Genomic DNA, 18,118 nt, shown 5'->3' on the forward strand with positions numbered 1-18,118 from the left:
AGCAAGGGGCCTTTGAATGAATGATGAATCCACAGAGACTCTTCCATATAGATAATTTTTGAATGTCTAACTCTGCCCAGCAGCCCAGCAGCATCTAAGGTTCATATGGCAATCAACATGTGTGCCAATCAACATGTGTGCCTGACACAACTTAACCTGTTCATAGGATTGAGCCCAGGTCCTGATTCAGCCCAAATATCCTAGTACAATTTCAGGGAATTCATGAATCCCTTGAGGTGGGGTTGCTGGATAAAATATAGATGCCCAGCTAAATTTGAATTTCATAAGAACAATGAATAATTTTGAAGTATGTCATGTGCAATATTTGAATGGATAATGTACAGATAATTATGCATTTTTTTGTGGCAAGAAGTCCAAACAGCCTCAAAAGTTCTGTGTCTAAGAACTCCTGATGAAGGATTTGCTGAAGGAACTGATGTGTTTGAGTGACTCAGGATGAGTGGGTAAAACTATTGCATGCAACATATTTGTCTTAAAAAACTATTTGTTGTAGGTGGAGGGTATAGCTCAGTGGCAGAGTGCATGTTTAGCATGCATGAGGTCTGGGGTTCAATTCCCAGTACCTCCATAAAAAAATACCCAAACAACTATTTGTTGTTTATGCAAAATTAAAATATAAGTGGGTATTTGTCAGTTTTTTTTTTTTTCTCACTTGCTAAATCTGGCAACCCTACTTTGAGGCCAACACAAGTTTCTCAGGTTCATGAATTACAGAGTAAGAGCTGGTACAGACTGAGAAGAGGACTATGTGTGTTTCCTTCTTTCTTACCAAACTATTTAACCATTTAACATTGAAATACCAGGGTGAACTAGAAGAACTCCTAATCCCTTTAGCTCTAAATGTCAGCACATTACAATTACCATTGTTATCAGGTTTTACATTGGTTATAGAGTGACTATCAGCTTGACGCTGTCATCAATTATGGCCAGTCATTTCCTTGTTAAATTTCTAGAGCATAAAGACGTTGTATTAAGTTCTTGAAATCGCAGACACGGAAAATTAAATTACATAAGTAGCAGATGTTCAGGCTGAGGTTATAAAAGGGAGTTGAAACAAGTACTCTCAATTGTTCAACAATCTTCCGAGGCTGTGACTAGAACTAGGCGAAAAAACTGAAATCTTCATTTCTGTTTACCACGAAGTGATATCATACCCACCATTTAGTCCTTTTTCTCTCACCACGATTTGTAATTGCATTATCAGGCTAACCTTCCTACCAAATTCTTCTAGAGCAGTTCTTTTTCTTTTTCTTTCTTTCTTTTTTTTTTTTTTTTTAATTCAGTTTGGAAAAAGAAACAGTGGAAATGGTTACACAATGCAAGCCTCCCTTCCCTCTTGATCTCTAGTTCCTAGGCCGAAGGTTCCCAGTTTGGTTTATGGGCCGGAGTCTAAGGAAGGGTTTCCAGACTAATGTGAATTTCCTGAATGCATAATTTTCTATAGACTGATAATTGTGCATCCAAACTTCTACCTGAGCCTCGAAAGGGTCCGGCCTCAGAACTCCCGGGGCAGGACTGGCTGACAGGAATGATGCGCCTGGTGACTCGGAACGGAATGGTAAAAACCTGTTAATAACCCGTCCCAGCGAGAAAATTTTACCCCCATCCACCCAACTCGGGCCCCCTAGTAAAGTAGGTTCTCTGTGGGCGGGATCACGGCTCTTTTCTTCCCAAGTTTCTCGCCTGCCGCATTCCTTCCCTCCAGCGCGTCGGCGTGCGCTGACGTCATGACGCCGCACACGTAGTCCCGCCCCTGCAGAGATCGGCGCTGGGACGGACCCGGGGTTCTCTCAGACCTGGAATGTGAGGCCTCGGCCCCGCTGACCCCGGCTCCCGGCGCGCTCTCCGCCCCGGCCTGCGCTCGCTGCCGCTGTCCCTAGCTCGCTTGGAGGAGCCAGGGCGGCCGCGCCCTTCTGCCGTGTGCCCGCGTGGCCGCCGCCGCCCCTCCGAATCCTCCGGGGCCGTATAGGAGTTCGCTACGGAGGGAGGCGGGGGCCTTCGGGAGGAGGAGGAGGAGGAGGCGGAGGAGGCGGAGGAGGAGGGAAGGAAGATGGCGGCCGTGGAACTAGAGTGGATCCCAGAGACTCTCTATAACACCGCCATCTCCGCTGTCGTGGACAACTACATCCGCTCCCGCCGAGACATCCGCTCCTTGCCCGAGAACATCCAGTTCGATGTTTACTACAAGGTACGGACCGTGGGCGACGGCCCGTGGGCCTGCTCTCCGCCCTCCTGTCGCAACCCCTGGGGCCGCACCCCCTTCCACGTCCGCGAACCCCCGCTGTTAACCCCTCACCCCTGGTAGTAGGGTCGCCTCCCGAGACGTCTGGGGGCGGTGTCGAGGTGTCCAGTATAGAAACATCCCGTCTGGTATCCTCTGTCTCAAGCTCTTGGGCATTGGTCGATAACCTCTGCCTAATGAGTCTTTTCCCCCTTTTGGTGTTCCCTCTTACGTTGGGGCCCCTTTGGGTAGGCCTTTTGCGTGAACTTCCTCTGTTGCGCCCTTGTCCCACTTACTCCTTCCCTAGTAGCCTGTTTCTTCGGGGTATTTTCTGCCCTCTCTTCCCAATTAAGTGTTAGCATCAACTGGACTTTTTGCTTTGCTCTTTTCCCCTCCTTCCTACTTTTCTCGCTACCGTAATCCCCAAATATCTTTTTCTGCTTTGTGTTCCTTCTTTTCTCCTTTCTCTTCCTAACTGGGAAGGAATTGAGGAGTTATTGGAAGTAGCCGTGTGCCTTATTCGCATATGCAGTAATGCTTTGGTTTTTGTTGATACTTAGGCTTGAAATGGGGGGTTTTGTTTGTATGGGAGTAGTGATCAACTACTCGAAAGGAAGGGTGGAAGTCGTTCCTGAAAGAAAAAAAAAATATTTTAGGATTTAAATTATGTTCCCGTATTTGAAAGTTGTAATCTTGCAGAATTCCTAAATCCCTGAACAAAAAGTCTCCAAGTCACTCTCCAAGGAGTTTCAAGGATAAGTGTATTTAGACGTGGACAGTTTTGCAGTGTTTAGAGAGGGAGGAGAACTTTATGGACTCGGAGCCTCCCTTTTCCTCTCTCCCACATTTGAATGTTGAACAGTGGACTTATTATTCACTCCTCTTCGCCTTGAATCGGCGTGGATAACTTCTGTTCTCCAGTAGTAACCCATGCAAAAGTTGACCAGAAGTAAAATATAATTAATTTTTTTTAGATCTGAATACTTCATCTTGATTTGTAATTTGGGTGGAACATTGTAAACTGATATTTAACAGATGTATATGTTCTTGTATATGTAGGGTGTTTTATGGCAGTTGCTTCATTGGGAAGATTGCCGGCTTTCTCCACCCCCGAATATTTTTTCAGAAAGCAGCTGGCTTGGTGCATTCTACTAAATCCAGCTGCTCTACACCAGTCTGACAAATTTTTTTCCCTTAGATATTTGGAGAATATTCATTTTGGCCATTTATATTATTAACTTGGGGGAAGGGAAGGTTACATTATAATCTCCCTTCATTCCAAATCCCTTTGATAAATTGACTTACTTTTGTGTCTAAGGAAATTTTGTATATTTGAGATTCATTCCTCCCAGGAAGGATGAGTTGAATTTCTTTCTCAGCCTGGGAAATTGCAGCTTTGTGTGTTTGCTAACCCTATCCATTTAAGTAATCTTTTACACTTTTTAGAGAAAATCATTGGGAATTTAATCAAAGTACATTTGGCGATTGAATCCCCAGAAAGTACTTAGATATCTTTTAGTAACTTTCGCTTCTAATTGAAGCTTTTCATTTGAAGATTATTATTAGTGAGTCTGAACATATGGTGCTTTTGCCACATTTTCTGTTTCACAGAGTCCACAAAGTTTTAATATGGCTTCTTTTTTGGTACACTGTTACTCCTTGATAGTTGTATGTCAGGAATATGGCACTGTGCTAAGGTGAAGGAAGGTATTTAACATGTGCCTGAAACTGTAAATGATTTTACACATTTATCTTGTTTAGTACAATTAAACTGTGAAGTGGGGTATAACCCTGTTTTATAGGTGAGAAAGTTAAATAATTTAAGTCAAGGTCTCATACCTAGTATTTGGTTCCTGTGTACCTTGCTTTCTTGCTTAGAAAGATTTTGCATCTTGAGTTGGTAAGTTATTTTAATGAAAGACATTATAGAACTAATTTTTTATTTGATTTTGTCAAAGTAGGTAAAGTGAAAGTCAATCCCTGGACCTCAGTTTTTCGTCTAATAGAAATATAAGAAGGAATTTTTCTTGCTTTTAAGCATTGTTTCACCACATAAATATAAGATACTTCTTAAATATTTTAATACATATGAATATGTGATACTCATTTCTTGCCCAATTTGTGAAAATTTTAAGAGGCTTATTGTTTATAGTTTCTGATTTTCTCCAGTTTAGAGCCAGGGAGAAACTCTTAATCAGATCCTTCCAGCTGTCCCAACTTTCATCAGTAGGTATAGTCATAGATAAAAGTATAGTGTTTGTGCCATTAAAAATTGCCCCATCTCGATTCACCATAGTCCAGTGTCACTATGTTAATTTTTGCCAGTAGCTTCAGGTGAAGTCACAGTCATAAAACTTTAGGAGATGGGGTTATGGAGTGCGTGGGAGGTGAAGAAGTAGTCATGCTGACTGCTCCCTAAGAAGGGAAGGGAGAGAGGTATTGGTATGTAGAAAGGGTAAAATGTGGAAGTTTTTATTGTTGTTTAAGAATGAAAGATGTTAAAATATATTTATTGGCTAAATGACAGAAACCAAAACAGAATGAGAGGTTGAATATACGTGAGGTGGGAAATAAATTATGGGGCAGAGTCCCTGAGTAGGAGCATTAATTAATGAGCCTTGTCCCTTTCTTCACCATGAAATTAAGGTATCAGTCTGAAATTGGAGTTGGGGAAAGAATACTTCTTCCCTCTAAGATCAGATGGAAGGAGTTAAAAGACATAAAAGACATAACATAGGTAAATTTGTAAAGAATGGTTGTTAGAAATTAGGAGGTAAGATCATCTGCTGACAGTAAGTGGTAGGAGTGGTGACTTTTGGGTAGGAAGGCTAAACAGAAGTTGGAAATGGCTGCTCAGGTATATAGACAAAGGGAAGCTCACTAAAAATATGGTTTTGTAAAATTGACAGGAGGAACAGATGGTTCAATAAAACAGTACCCTACAGAATGTCTTGGAATCAGAATGATTTTTCTCCAAGGGCATTCAACGGTTTAGGTATAGAAGTGGATTAAGTGAATAGAAACAATTGTAAAGTTGTATGCCAAGTGAAAGCAAGTGGAGTGAAGGGCTGGGTTCTTCAAAAGAATGAAGTTTATGATCTTTTCTTTTTATTGTAACTGCTGAATGGTCTGTTTTGTGTCCTCTTCCAATAACAGAGTTTGCCATAGAGTTAAGTTTTGACCAGGTGAAGTTTTTCAGTAATGTGTTATATTTAGTTTGGGGTTTTAAAAAATTGTTATAAGTCTCATGCTCAAAAACCATAAATTAATACCTGATTTAGTATTGAACTGAATTAATTTTTTCTTTTTCTGTGTTTATTCCTAATTCTTATATACGCCTCAACTATTATTCTGATAGTCTTTTTAAATTGGCTGGTAGCAAGTTGAAAAAAAATTCTTGCAACATGTTTGACAGCCAGAGAGTTAATACTCTCTTCACATAAAAAAACTCTTAGGATTGATAAACTGAGAGCAAAAGCTTCAGGAGAGGGTAGGGCATAAAAGAACACAAATAGCCAACCATACCGTGTGTCTGGATGTGAAGATAATGTTATAAATATGTCAATTCATTTCAGTTTGAGCTGTGAATTTATTACAACTTGAATCCAGAATCTCAGAGTTTCACTGGGTATAGGAAACTGATTAAATATGAAGTGTATATGGAGGAATTAATTACATGAAAATAAATGAGCCAAGAAAAATTTTAAGATGTACAATACTTAGGATAGTTGAGTATATTAGAAAGCTATGTATTTTAAAACATATAGTATTGGCACAAGAATAGCAGAGGGAAAATGATTTATAGAACGTATTAGACAGTATAGATAGAAACCAATGCATATTTAAGAATTTGTTGGGGGACTATATAGCTCAAGTGGTAGAGTGCATGTGTGGCATGCAGGAGGTCCTGGGTTCAATCCCTAGCACCTCCTCTAAAAATAAATAAATAAACCTAATCCTCCCCCCTTAAAAAAAAACCCTAAATTAAAAAAATTTATTATATAATAAAGTTATGAGACAGTGCTGTATTTTAAATAAATGGAGGGAAAATTGACCTCTACTTCACACTATAAACCAAAATGAATTTCAGGTGAATTAAAGATTTAAGTGTGACACATGAAATCATAGAAGTATCAGAATAAATTATTGGGTCAGTATCTTGCAGTGGGAAATGACTGAAATTGTTCTTTAAAGAAATTATTTTTAGGGTAATTTACAAATTTTAAAAATGTCAAACATTATACAAATAAATAATGTGAAAGGTGAAGTCCTCTGTTACTCATCTTGCCAGCCCTGTGATGCCATCTTGGCTTAGAGAAGGCTTTTCAAAGCATGAAACCAAAACCAGCAGGAAAAAAGAAGTCAATGCTTTCAAATACATTAAAAAATAGGGAAAAAGTTATAAGCATGTTTTTAAAAAGACTGCAAGTTGCAACATTTGTTAGGTAAGGGGTGAATTTCCTAATACAGAAAGATCTACTACTAATCAGTATGTGAAGGACAACCAGCTCATTTCTAGATGTGAACAGCTAGCTCATAATGGAGGAAAATATGAATGGCCAGTAAACATCAAAAGGTGCTTAAAAGAAATGCAATGTCAAGCTAAGTAAGTCATGAAAAAGAAAATCTGGAGGACTTACACCATCAAATATCAAACTGTAACAATTAAGATAATATGGTACTGGCACATGGGTAGACAAATAGACCAATGGAACAGAACGGAGAGTCCGGAAACAGACTTGACACATGTATACTGTCACCTGATTTATGATAAAAGTGACACAGCAGTACAGGGGAACGGAAGATCAAATCACTGGTATTGGTCAATTTATTAGGGGGAAAATTATCATGATCTTACCTTACATCATAGAAAATTAACATTTTTGTGTAGATTGCTGATCTAAATGTGAAAAATAGTTTTTTAGGAAAAAAGTTTCACTATGTCTACAAAGATTTATTAAATAGGATAGAAAATGAGCTAAATATAAGGATAATTTGATAAATTGGACTTTGTTAAGATCAAGAACATCTATTCATCAAAAGATACCATTAAAAGAATAAAAAGCCAAGCCACAGAGTGGGAGAAGACAGTTCCAGCATATATATCTGACAAAAGAGTCATCTTGCATGTAAAGAACTAGAAATTAAGAAAAAAAATTATTTTAAATAGGGAAAGAACTTCAGTAGATATCCCAAAAGTGGATATTCAGGGGTCAATCAAACATTTGGAAAGATGCTCAACGGCATTTTTCTTCAGGGAAATTCCTGCCATACTGTACTTTCCTCTGAATGACCAAATGAAAAAGAAAAAGGTGTTGGTAAGGATATGGAGCAATCAGAACTCTCATAGTGGGAGTGTAAATTGATGTACCATTTTGGAAAATTAGCATTATCTACTAAAATTGAATGTATATATACCCTATAACCCAGTAATTCCTCATCAAGATATATACACTTAAGAACGTTCATAGCAACACTACTCATAATAACCAAAAAGTGGAAACTATCCCAATGCCAATCCATTGGAGAATTTATAAATAAATTGTGGAATAGTTGTATAGTGGAACATTTTATGATGAAAATGAATGAATTGCAACTGTTAGAAACAATATGGATGAATCTTACAAATGATAGTGGAAGAAATCAGTCATAGGAGTATATACCAGAAGCTCCGAGACTTTCTCCCTTCACAGCACCAAAAGAAATACCTAACAGTTCTGTTCATTAAGTAGTTAGGTACTAACAATACTTGTATCCCAACAACTTAAGAGCCATTAAAAGAATAATGCACAAAAATTGAAAGAGAAAGAAGTATTTTACTTCATTCTTAAATAACCACAATTACTTATTAATGGGATATGTATGTTGGGCATTATAGTTCTCAAATTCTGAAGTCAGACTGGACACCACCATTCTCATTTTCTGTCCCATAAAGATTTTTGCACATTATTTTTATCATAGCAACCTCTGAAAATGCTGCTTCACAAAGAGAAGACATCATTGAAAGGAATCCAGCAACCTAGTATTTGGCATGATATAATACAGATGTTGAATGTTGTTTCTTTCAAACTTAAAATATATTGGAGTGCCCCAGGGCACCTTGTTGCAATTTGGGAAATGTGGATATATAGTGTATGATTCCATTTTTATAAAGTTCAAAAACAGGCAGAATGATCAAAAGTGTTACAAATCAAGAGAGGTTACCCTTGGAAGATCGTGTCGAAGCAGGGGGACAAGGGCAGATGTCTGGGATTCTGATAATACTGTTTCATAATCTGCATGTTGGTTATGGGTGTGTTTGCTTTGTGAAAATTTGTTGAGCTTTACATTTTATTTTTCTTCTCTATTATACATTTTTAATTGAAGTATAGTTAATACACAGTATTATGTAAGTTACAGATGTACAGTATAGTGGTTCACAATTTTTAAAGGTTATACTGCATTTGTAGTTATAAAATATTGGCCATATTCCCCATGTTGAACAGTATATCCATGTAGCTTATTTTATACATAGCAGTTTGTACTTCTTAGAGCTTTACATTTTAAGTATGAGTTACGTACTCACCTATATGTATATATATGTACGTTATACTTAAATAAAAAGGTTTAAAAATTAATATCCATCACCAGATTGTCATGGTTTAATGATTCAAATCACTCATACCCTTTAACCCACAATACCATTAAATTTTTTTTTCAACAGGAATTCTTGTTGAGTGTGCATAAAATTCTATTTAGGGATGTTCAGTACAGTATTGTTTATGATGGCAAAATTGGAAACAACAATATGCTAATCAATCAGGAATGGAATATCTTACTGCAGTTAGAAAGAATGAGAGTGCTGTGTATATTGGGGTAGAGATGCCAGAGCACATCAAACGGAAAGAATAAAATCATTGTTATAAAGTAGTATGAATAACAATTGTGTTTGTTGTTGTTCTCAAATGGGGGAATATATGTGTGCATTTATGTATGTGTTGAAAAAAAGAATCTAGAGGAAGACAAAACTTTAATAGTGTTTAGTCAAGGGGTAGGATTGTAGTCAATTTAAACTTTGTACATATATTCTCTATTTTATGTTGCTTGGGTTTTTATGAGTATTATTTTGATATAGAAAAGAAGTAAAACTGAATTTTTAAGAATAAGATATCTGGGTTATTTACTAAGAGGGGAAATAGCCTAAAAACTGATACTGGAAATATTAGTGTGACTAAAAAATAAATCCAGGTGATTGGTTTAAAAGAAGAATAGATAATTCAACTAATTAAGTAGTTAATTTGACTAGCTAGCCAAATCCGCAAACGTGAACTAAAGCGTATACTCTCAAAATTAGGAATGAGAAAGTAAGAAAACAATCATAGATAAAATGAAAAGGAGGAAGATAGCTTTTTAATTGGTAGAATAGCTTCTTTAGATGTAGAATAGCTTTTATAATTCTCTGCTAATGGGTCTGAAAACCTTAATGAAACTGAGTTTCTAAGAAAGTACAAATGACCCGAAGAGAGAAGTTGATACACTAAAACCGTAAAAGAAATTGAGAGATTATACTTCTCCTTTTGTCCTCTTGTTACCTCCCTCAGCAAACAAACAAAACTCCCACCAATTTTAGACAGTTTCTTGGGTATATTCAAAGAACAGTATAATCAAAGATACTTAGTTTGTTCCAGACCAACCTAATTCTTTCCAATTGAAAAAAGAAAGAGAGGTTAACATAACACTGATACCTAAACGTAAAAAGAGCAACAAAAAGTCTCTGGAGAACCTCATTTGTGAACTATGAGGCAAAAATTCTAGATAAAATGATAGTAAATGCAAATCAGCAAATCTGTTAGTGTAGTTCATTATATTAATAGGACAGAGGAAGAGTACTGTCATAATGTAAAAATCTTACATCTCTTCCACTAGACTTTTTAATAAAGGAATACAGATTGACATTATAAACATACACCTAATTAAAAGGTAATAAACATATCTAAGCAAAAATGCTTATTGGTGAAACACTTAAAAGCATTCTGATTAAAATCAGGACTATAGTAAGATATTTTCTATTATTAGTTTCATTAATTTTTTTTTAAGTAAAGAATTTCAGACTTATTTCCGGAGCTGTATACTACATGTTTAACATTCTTGAAGTGCTGACCAATGCAGTTAGAATAAAGAAAAGTCCAGCAAAGTTTACTGAAAAATTATAGCAATAAGATAATTCAGTAAGAGGGATGATTATACATTTATAATTAAAAACTCAATAATTTTTCTACACACAGTTTGGGAAAGAATGTATTTTACTTGTCAAAGGAAGGCATGCCATGGAGTAAATCCAAAAAGGTGTACAGAGATCTAAAAGTCTTCAGTAAGTGTAGAAGAAACATATTTTCTTCCTAGACTGAAAGATTCAGAGCTTTAAAGATACTATTTCTCTCTAAGTCCTGTATCTTGGAACCAAGTTGAATAATTTAAAGATGTGTAATGAAAAAAAAAAGCTTTTAATTTACATAATGGAGAATTAAAGTTTATGAAACATACTCAGAACTCCTCAAACCAGTAAGAAAAGAGGGCCAAAAAGAAATGTGCCGTCATGTTAAGACACTTCTTACCCAAATACAGAGATCACTAATACGTATTTAGTTATATATGGCTGGTTATCACTGTTGGTTAGATTTTACATCTGACTAGTTTTTGTTTTGACTTTCCATTTGTATCTTGGTAGTATCTTCCACTATTAACACAATCATGCTATCTTGAAAATTATGCCATTGACCTGTCAAGTTAGAGACAGAATCTGAATATTAGGCATAAGTTCATTCTTCTAATGATTGGGGGAAAAACTATTAATTTCTTATTCACTGGATGGTGGATCTAGTACTATCTTTATATGTGGACAACATATTTAAAAGTTAGGAAAGTGTTGCCCTCCCATTTGAGTGTTAGCTGTTTCTTGTGCATTTAAGTAATGTGAACATGACGACTTAAGCTTTTGGCTTACTTACCAATAAGCAAAACACTTTGTCCTGCAAGATACAAATAATCATATGTTGGTCAGTTGTATTTTTTTTTCTAAGTGTGACATAAAACCAGTGAGTGTAGAGCAGCTGAGAAGTGAAAATGTTACAAGAAGCAAGAAATTTAAATGTTGGTTTACCTCCAGAAGAAAGCATTTATTTTTTAAGTGCACATTACATTAAAGTATTTCTGTGGTACTTGCTTTAATCCAAAAATGTATAATCTTAGATCACAATGCAGTAAAATAACAGATAAAGGACATTAAATGTAATATATAATGTAATATGAGACTAAAGGAAGGAATACCAAGTTACATTCCATAGTGAATTTTTTCAGAGCTGCGTTTCAAATGAATTTTGAGATGAGAGAACAAGAATAAATGTATCTTATGTCTGTTAAAACAAAATATTACTACTTTTATTTAGAGGTAAATGATACATTTATTTAGAGGTAACACATGCATTATTGTTTTTAAAGGATCATTCTTTTTTTTTGGAGAGGGGAAGTAATTAGGTTTATTTATTACTTTTGGTGGAGGTACCAGGGATTGAACCCCAGGATCTTGTGCGTGCTAGGCATGCACTCTACCACTGAGCTATACTCTTCCCCAGATACATTATTGAAAAAAAAACAAAACCAAACACTTCATTATGTAAAAAATTAAACAGAAGTAGGTGGAATAGAATAATGGACCTCCGTGTGTACATTGCCAAGCTTTAACAGTTACCAGTTCTTGGCCAGTCTTACTGCTGAATCTATTCTTCACATTCCTCATTCTGTAGTATTTGGAAGCAGATTTAGACATCATATGATTTCATCTGTAAATATTTTAGTTGCCACCATACTATTACAACACCTAAGAAAAATTAACAGTAATTCCTTATTGTAACTAAATATCCAGTCATTCAAATTTTCATTTGTTTTAAAGGTTAAATGTGTATATATTTTTACAGTTTGCTTGTTTGGATCATGATCCAGATAAGATCTGTATTTTGGCTGTTAGTTGATTTATCTCTTGAAGTCTCTCTTGATCTGTAGTTTCCATCTGTTTTTTTGTCTTTGCAACTTACTTGTTGGAGAAACAGGATCCTTTTTCCTGTAGGTACTACAGAGTTTTCCATGGTGGAGATTCCAGTGATCAGCATATAAAATGTTTTTCATCATCCCTTGTAGATATTTTAGCCTTTGACCTTGTGGGCACTTCCATGGGTTTCATTGGTTTCAGACCAGTTTTTAAAGCCAGATTCTGGGTTTGGGATCTGTAAATAGGCTAGGTAGTATGAACTTGGACTGTATACTTACATGTGTCCTAGGCTGGGGGTTTCAGTTTTTCACAGCGGACTTTTTGCTAAGGCTGTGGGAGATGTTCTGGATCTTTTTTATTCCTGGCTTTAGGCAGTTAGTTCAGCACCAGGTCCCTTTGCTTACAGGGATCTGCTTCCTGGGCTCCTTCCTATCTGGTCTTTGCGCTCTGGTCCACAACTGTTCAGAGGTGTAAAACTACTCTGTTTTCCTTCCTTCCCAGCTGTTTTTAAGTTTGTGTCTTCTTAATTTTTGGCAGCTGTGGAGTTTTGCTCTTGATTTCAAACTTGGCTGTTTATCCAAAAGTTATACTGTGACATTTTTATCCAGCATTACTCTGTATTTGGAAAGGGGCTGGAAGGTTTTTATCTGTTTATCCGTGCTCTCTGCCATATTGCCAGAAACTTTATTCCCATTCCTCTTCAAAACTCGGCTGAAGTTCTTCCTTGGATTAGGTATTTTATTTGGGTTCCTAAAACACTCTGCCTATCTTCACTGTATAATCTGATCTGAACATTATTTATTTTTCTGCTTTGACAGCTTCTAAATTTTTAAAATCACTGAACAGTTCTTACTGTCTTTGTATTCCTGTGGTGACCATAGTTACCACTTTATCCCTCAATCCTAGTACAGTTTGGTATTTATTAAGTTAAAAAAACAATTAAGTAGGATGTTCCTAGTTGTAATATTCTTGCCTTAGATGTTAAAATCACAAAGATTAAACAGGTTCAGTAAGCTGGGAGTTTCATGTAGTGAATATATATACCAGGGTATTTGGTAAAAGATTAGATGTTAAATTAGGTAACACCTATTTTTGTCTATAAGCAACTGTTATTTAGAATTTGTTCTTGATTTTTGCATTTAGCTGGCCCTTTATGTTCTTCATGACTCTAGTTTAAAGTTTGCATTCAAATTTGTTCTCAGAATTTATTCTATGGGCACTGTGTCAGTACTGTAGAGAACAGGACATGAGCCTGTTTGATGTATCTCTTAAGGGTGTGTGCAGTCTGACTAGGGAGATAATAAATAATTATGAAATCGGGGTTTTTTCTTCAGTGTCACATTCATAGATGAATTTGGGCAGTTTTAGTAAATAATTGTAGAATAACAATATTAAATACTTGATTCTTTGATGGTAAACTGCAGAGGTATAAAGTATGTCTTGACTTTTTTGTTTCTTCTAAGGTTCTGAGTTCTATCCAGAGTAGAATGCTACCAATTTGGATTATGCATTCAGGAAATATTGAATGTATATCTAATGCTAGTCACTGTGCTTGGTGTTGGAAATACAGTGGTGACAGTGGTCACCTCATAGAGTGTGGAGTATGATGGAGTGACATGTTTAACAAATTATCACTCAAGTGAATGTGTGTATGCATGTCTTGATGCACCTGTGGATGAAAAATACAGTATGTCGTGAGAAAGTAGAACAGGGAACAGAATTTAAATTGAGGAGTCTAGGGAAAATCTCTGAGGAAGTGACATACTAGCTGAGACCATTAGAATGAGTTACAAATTAGCCAGGCAAAGGATCCTAGAACCAGTGCTTCATGTGGAGGCAGCAGCACCTATGCACGAAGTCGTGCGGTGGGATAGCGCTAAAGGAAAGCTAATGTGGGAACAGGGGGAAAGAATGGTGAAAGATGAGGTTTAAACGATAGGCAGGAGCCAGATGACTTGTAGGCCACATTAAAAATTTTGAATTATGTGCACGTTGAGGGTGCTATTAAAAGCTTTTAAACAAGGAGTGGCATGAAATGATTTACTTTTTCAAAAATTCATTCAGGCTGCTGTATGGACAGTTGATTAGAGGGGGCGGGCCAAGAGTGATAATGGAGAGACCAGTTCTACCAAACATTTGCAATAAGTAATCCAGGTGAAAGATGTGAGAGAAATTCTATACCACAGATGTACTTTTTGTTGACTGTCATTCCAGGTTTTTTAAAAATGTGTGTGTATAATGGTAGGTATACAACTTAAGAACAAAAAAGGAATTATATTACTCACACTTTTTGAAACTTGTTCATTTTATATACCATGGTAATTTTCCCTTGATAATTCCTTTTCATTTCTGAAGATTTTTGCTATTTAATGACTCTGAAAGAGAAAAGTAACAGTTCCAAACATGAGTGAGATACCTCTCAGAGGGAGGGAGGGAGGAAGGAGTAGGGAGAGAGAGACAGAGACAGAGACTTTTCATAGGTATTCTTAAACCATAGTTTTGGACTCGATTTCTTCCCCCCCCTCCCCCCTTGACAGAGGCATTGGGGATTGAACCCAGGACCTTGTGCATGCCAAGCACGCGCTCTACCGCTGAGCTATACCCCTCATCCCCTCAATTTCCTTTACATCTTTTTCTAAACCTGAGTTTTTGTTGTTGGGAATTAGCCTCGATTATCTTGTGTGCTAATTTGATATTAACACTAAGCTGTTCCCTCAGCCTGTGGTGATTTCGAATTGGCTGAGAAGGCAGCCATATCAATTCAGAATCCCTTGGTTAATGTTAAGAAAGGCTTTTACCCCATCTTTATCTCCCGTAGAGTTCTCTGGGTTTGGGGCTGTCTTGCATTGTTCTTGAAATAGCTGCCTTCAGTTTCTGTAAGGTTTTTGCTTTAGTTTCTGAAAGCCCTTGCTTCTAAAGCATCAGTGGGAGTTTCACCCCTTTGTGTATTAAAGATACTAAATCTTACACAGGTACATTACTAATACTTTACTTTTGTTGTATTTTTAAATTTTTATTTACAGTATTTTACATTCATGGACATTTTAGGTGTTTATGTAATCATGTATCTCTTCTTTACTTACGATTTTTGCCTGTAGTGTATATAATGCTTAGAAAGGCAGTGTTACCAGGTAGCTTTTAACACTGCTATGATTTTATTGTTTAATATTTAAAACTTTGATAAGTCTGGAATTTATATTTTATCAGGAGGTACCTTACTTTGTTTCCCCATTTTTACACTATTAACTAATTTTTTCTTTCTTTCAGTGATGTTAAAATGCTTCCTTTATCATGTGTTAACTTTTTACATACATTTTTGAACTTTGCATTTTCTTCCATTGATTGGTCTGTCTTCATATCTGTACAGTATTGTTTTAATTGTATTTTATTGTCTGTTTTCATATCTGTTGAGAGATAATTTACCTACTTCTAAAAATAAACTTGTTTTTTCTTATTTTCCTTAAGGTACCAATAGCTAAAAGTAGTTGCTAGTCCTTTAATAGCCTCATTACCCAGTGGGTGCAGAATCTAATATTAAACACATTATGTAATAATGAACTAAAATAAGTTAAATTTTTAAAAGTCTGATGAGAATCATTACCAAAGAACCTGGAGCCTCAGTTTTCTTCTAAGCTCTTCTACCTAAGGTATATGAATCTATGAAGAGATTAATCTATTATTTCTATAAAAATGCTTTAAATTGCCCATTTTTTACTCTTAGTTTCTGATTTAATATCTTTGAAAAGCACTATAGTGTAAGTTATTAAGAACATGAATGTAAGAACAGACTGCCTGAAGCCAGATTATTGCTTTGCCGCTTTTTAATTGTATGATTTTGAGTGGTTATTTAACTTTATATGCCTCAGTTTCCTCTTCTGTAGAAGCACAGAATGAGTTGCTTACAAAAGGCACTTAACATTGCCTGGCACATACATACAAGATTTCTGTAAGGATTAAATGCTGTTTTTATTCTGGATCAATATTCAAAAATCCAATTCATAAAATATATAAATTTGTATTTTGGGGGATATGCCTGGTAAGGATGTTTTTAAATTTTTTTAAATTGAAGTGTAGTTGATATATGGGTAAGGATTATATGAAACAGTTAAGTGATTACTCTTTCCCCAGAATTTAAATGTGGACCCATAATTTTTAGTTAGAAAAATTGAACAGCTGGGGTGGGGGGGTGGGGGAAGCTTGTGTTAATAGGGCATAATATATTTAAAATTGTAGCAAAGGTAACTACTTTCCTAAATTTTAGTTTCAAATCGTATTTGGTAGGGAATTTTCAGTATTAAAGGGATACTGTGAGTTGTAGAGCATACAAAGTTTAATTGTCTTTGTTTGACTAGTGAGTACAGGCAAAAAAAAAAATGTACAACTTTTCATTTCTTCTCTCAAAAAAAAATTCTAAGCCTTAAGTTTGCTAATGAGTTATTTTGGTAAGAAGCTAAGGTTTTTTGTCCTATATTGTTCTTAGAGTATGGGTATGTATTTATTTTGATAACTGCATTTGTTTTTCTGCCCCAAATCAGAAATTTATCACCTTGGTAAGCCCCAAATAGGGATTTGATTGTAAATTTTCAGCTTTATTTTCCCTGAGTTACTCTTTTTTTTTTTAAGTTCTCTATTTTCTTTTAACAATTTCTTTTAAAAATTATTATTATTTGAGTGGAAGTACTGGGAATTGAACCTGGAGCCTTTTGCATGCTAAGCATGCACTCTACCACTGAGCTATACCCAACCCGTCTCCCTGACTTATTCTTTATTGGTTAATAGTCAAAATGTATGTGATGGTGATTGATAGTAGTGAATTTTATCATGCATTCCCAGAAGCTCTTATTTTTTTAGAGCAGAAAGCATAATCATCTCCAAAAATAGCAAATCTTTCCCTATGAAGGTTTGTTGTTAATAAGAATGTCCAGTCATTTTGTGAAGATAACATTTCTGCCTCCCCTGCCTGGTCCCTGTCCTCTCTCCCCTCCAGCAGTCATGGATTTTTCACAGCAGTCATTGACTTGCATTAACATATCTACCTAATTTGAGCTGGCCTCCACCATGCTAGTGGTTTATGCCCAAGAATTTGCTGACTGAGTTTGTAGTATGTTTTCCCTGTGCAAAGTTAAATGGCCCATTTGGCAAATGACTGTAGGATCCTGTCGTCTTTCTGAAACCCGTATTTTTGTCAAATGAGCTAAGTGTTAAGTGCTTATAATGTAAAGTGAGTTGATAGAACAGAATTCTTGCCTTCTAAAGTGCTGCATTTGTATAGGATGTGTAAATTCAGTAACACTTGAGGAAGTTGAGGCGGGGGAAAGAGGGGCAGTGGTGTTTTTTTTAAAACTGTGTACATGTATTATTTGGGATAAACATTTAGCACATTTATTAAAATACTATTTTAAATGGAAAATTTTAAAAGCCAGGCAAAAGGAATAAATGATTGTGGCATGATTAGAAATCCTGCCGTGCTAGATTTCTTTAGGCATGATCTGTTATTAGTCTGCTTGTGAAGTTTCAGCCCGGAAGCGAACTGAGACTCCTGCAGTCTTAATAGCCCTAATTGGACATAGTGACCAGGTCTGGCTTTTGGACGTTATCTTTACTATCATTTTGGTAATTTTACTTTATCCAGTTTTGTTTAAGGAAAAAAGATTAATTTTAAGTTTCTTGAATATAACTTTTCATTGTTTAATAAATAAAATAATTATTTGACACTTTGTAGTATTTAGCATGTACCAGATACTACTGTTTTACAAATATTTTCAACTATTGTATACAACTATTAAAATGTTTTATATAAATTATATAGATTTGTCAATTCAGCATTACATTTCTCTTAGCATAAGTATCTT

General features: G+C 35.8%; 1 protein-coding gene across 1 annotated transcript in view; it reads left to right on the forward strand.

The window, feature by feature from the left end:
- The first annotated feature begins 1,759 nt into the window (after positions 1-1,759).
- APPBP2 (amyloid beta precursor protein binding protein 2) overlaps positions 1,760-18,118 on the forward strand; it is a 51,846-nt gene continuing 35,487 nt past the window's right edge. The window contains exon 1 of the mRNA XM_010990461.3: positions 1,760-2,209. Within this exon, the coding sequence (XP_010988763.1) occupies positions 2,072-2,209 (138 nt within the window). The 5' untranslated portion in view covers positions 1,760-2,071. The remainder of the gene's footprint in view (positions 2,210-18,118) is intronic.

The sequence above is a fragment of the Camelus dromedarius genome, chromosome 16 (genome assembly GCF_036321535.1).
Source record: "Camelus dromedarius isolate mCamDro1 chromosome 16, mCamDro1.pat, whole genome shotgun sequence".
In the NCBI taxonomy this organism is placed as follows: Eukaryota; Metazoa; Chordata; class Mammalia; order Artiodactyla; family Camelidae; genus Camelus; species Camelus dromedarius.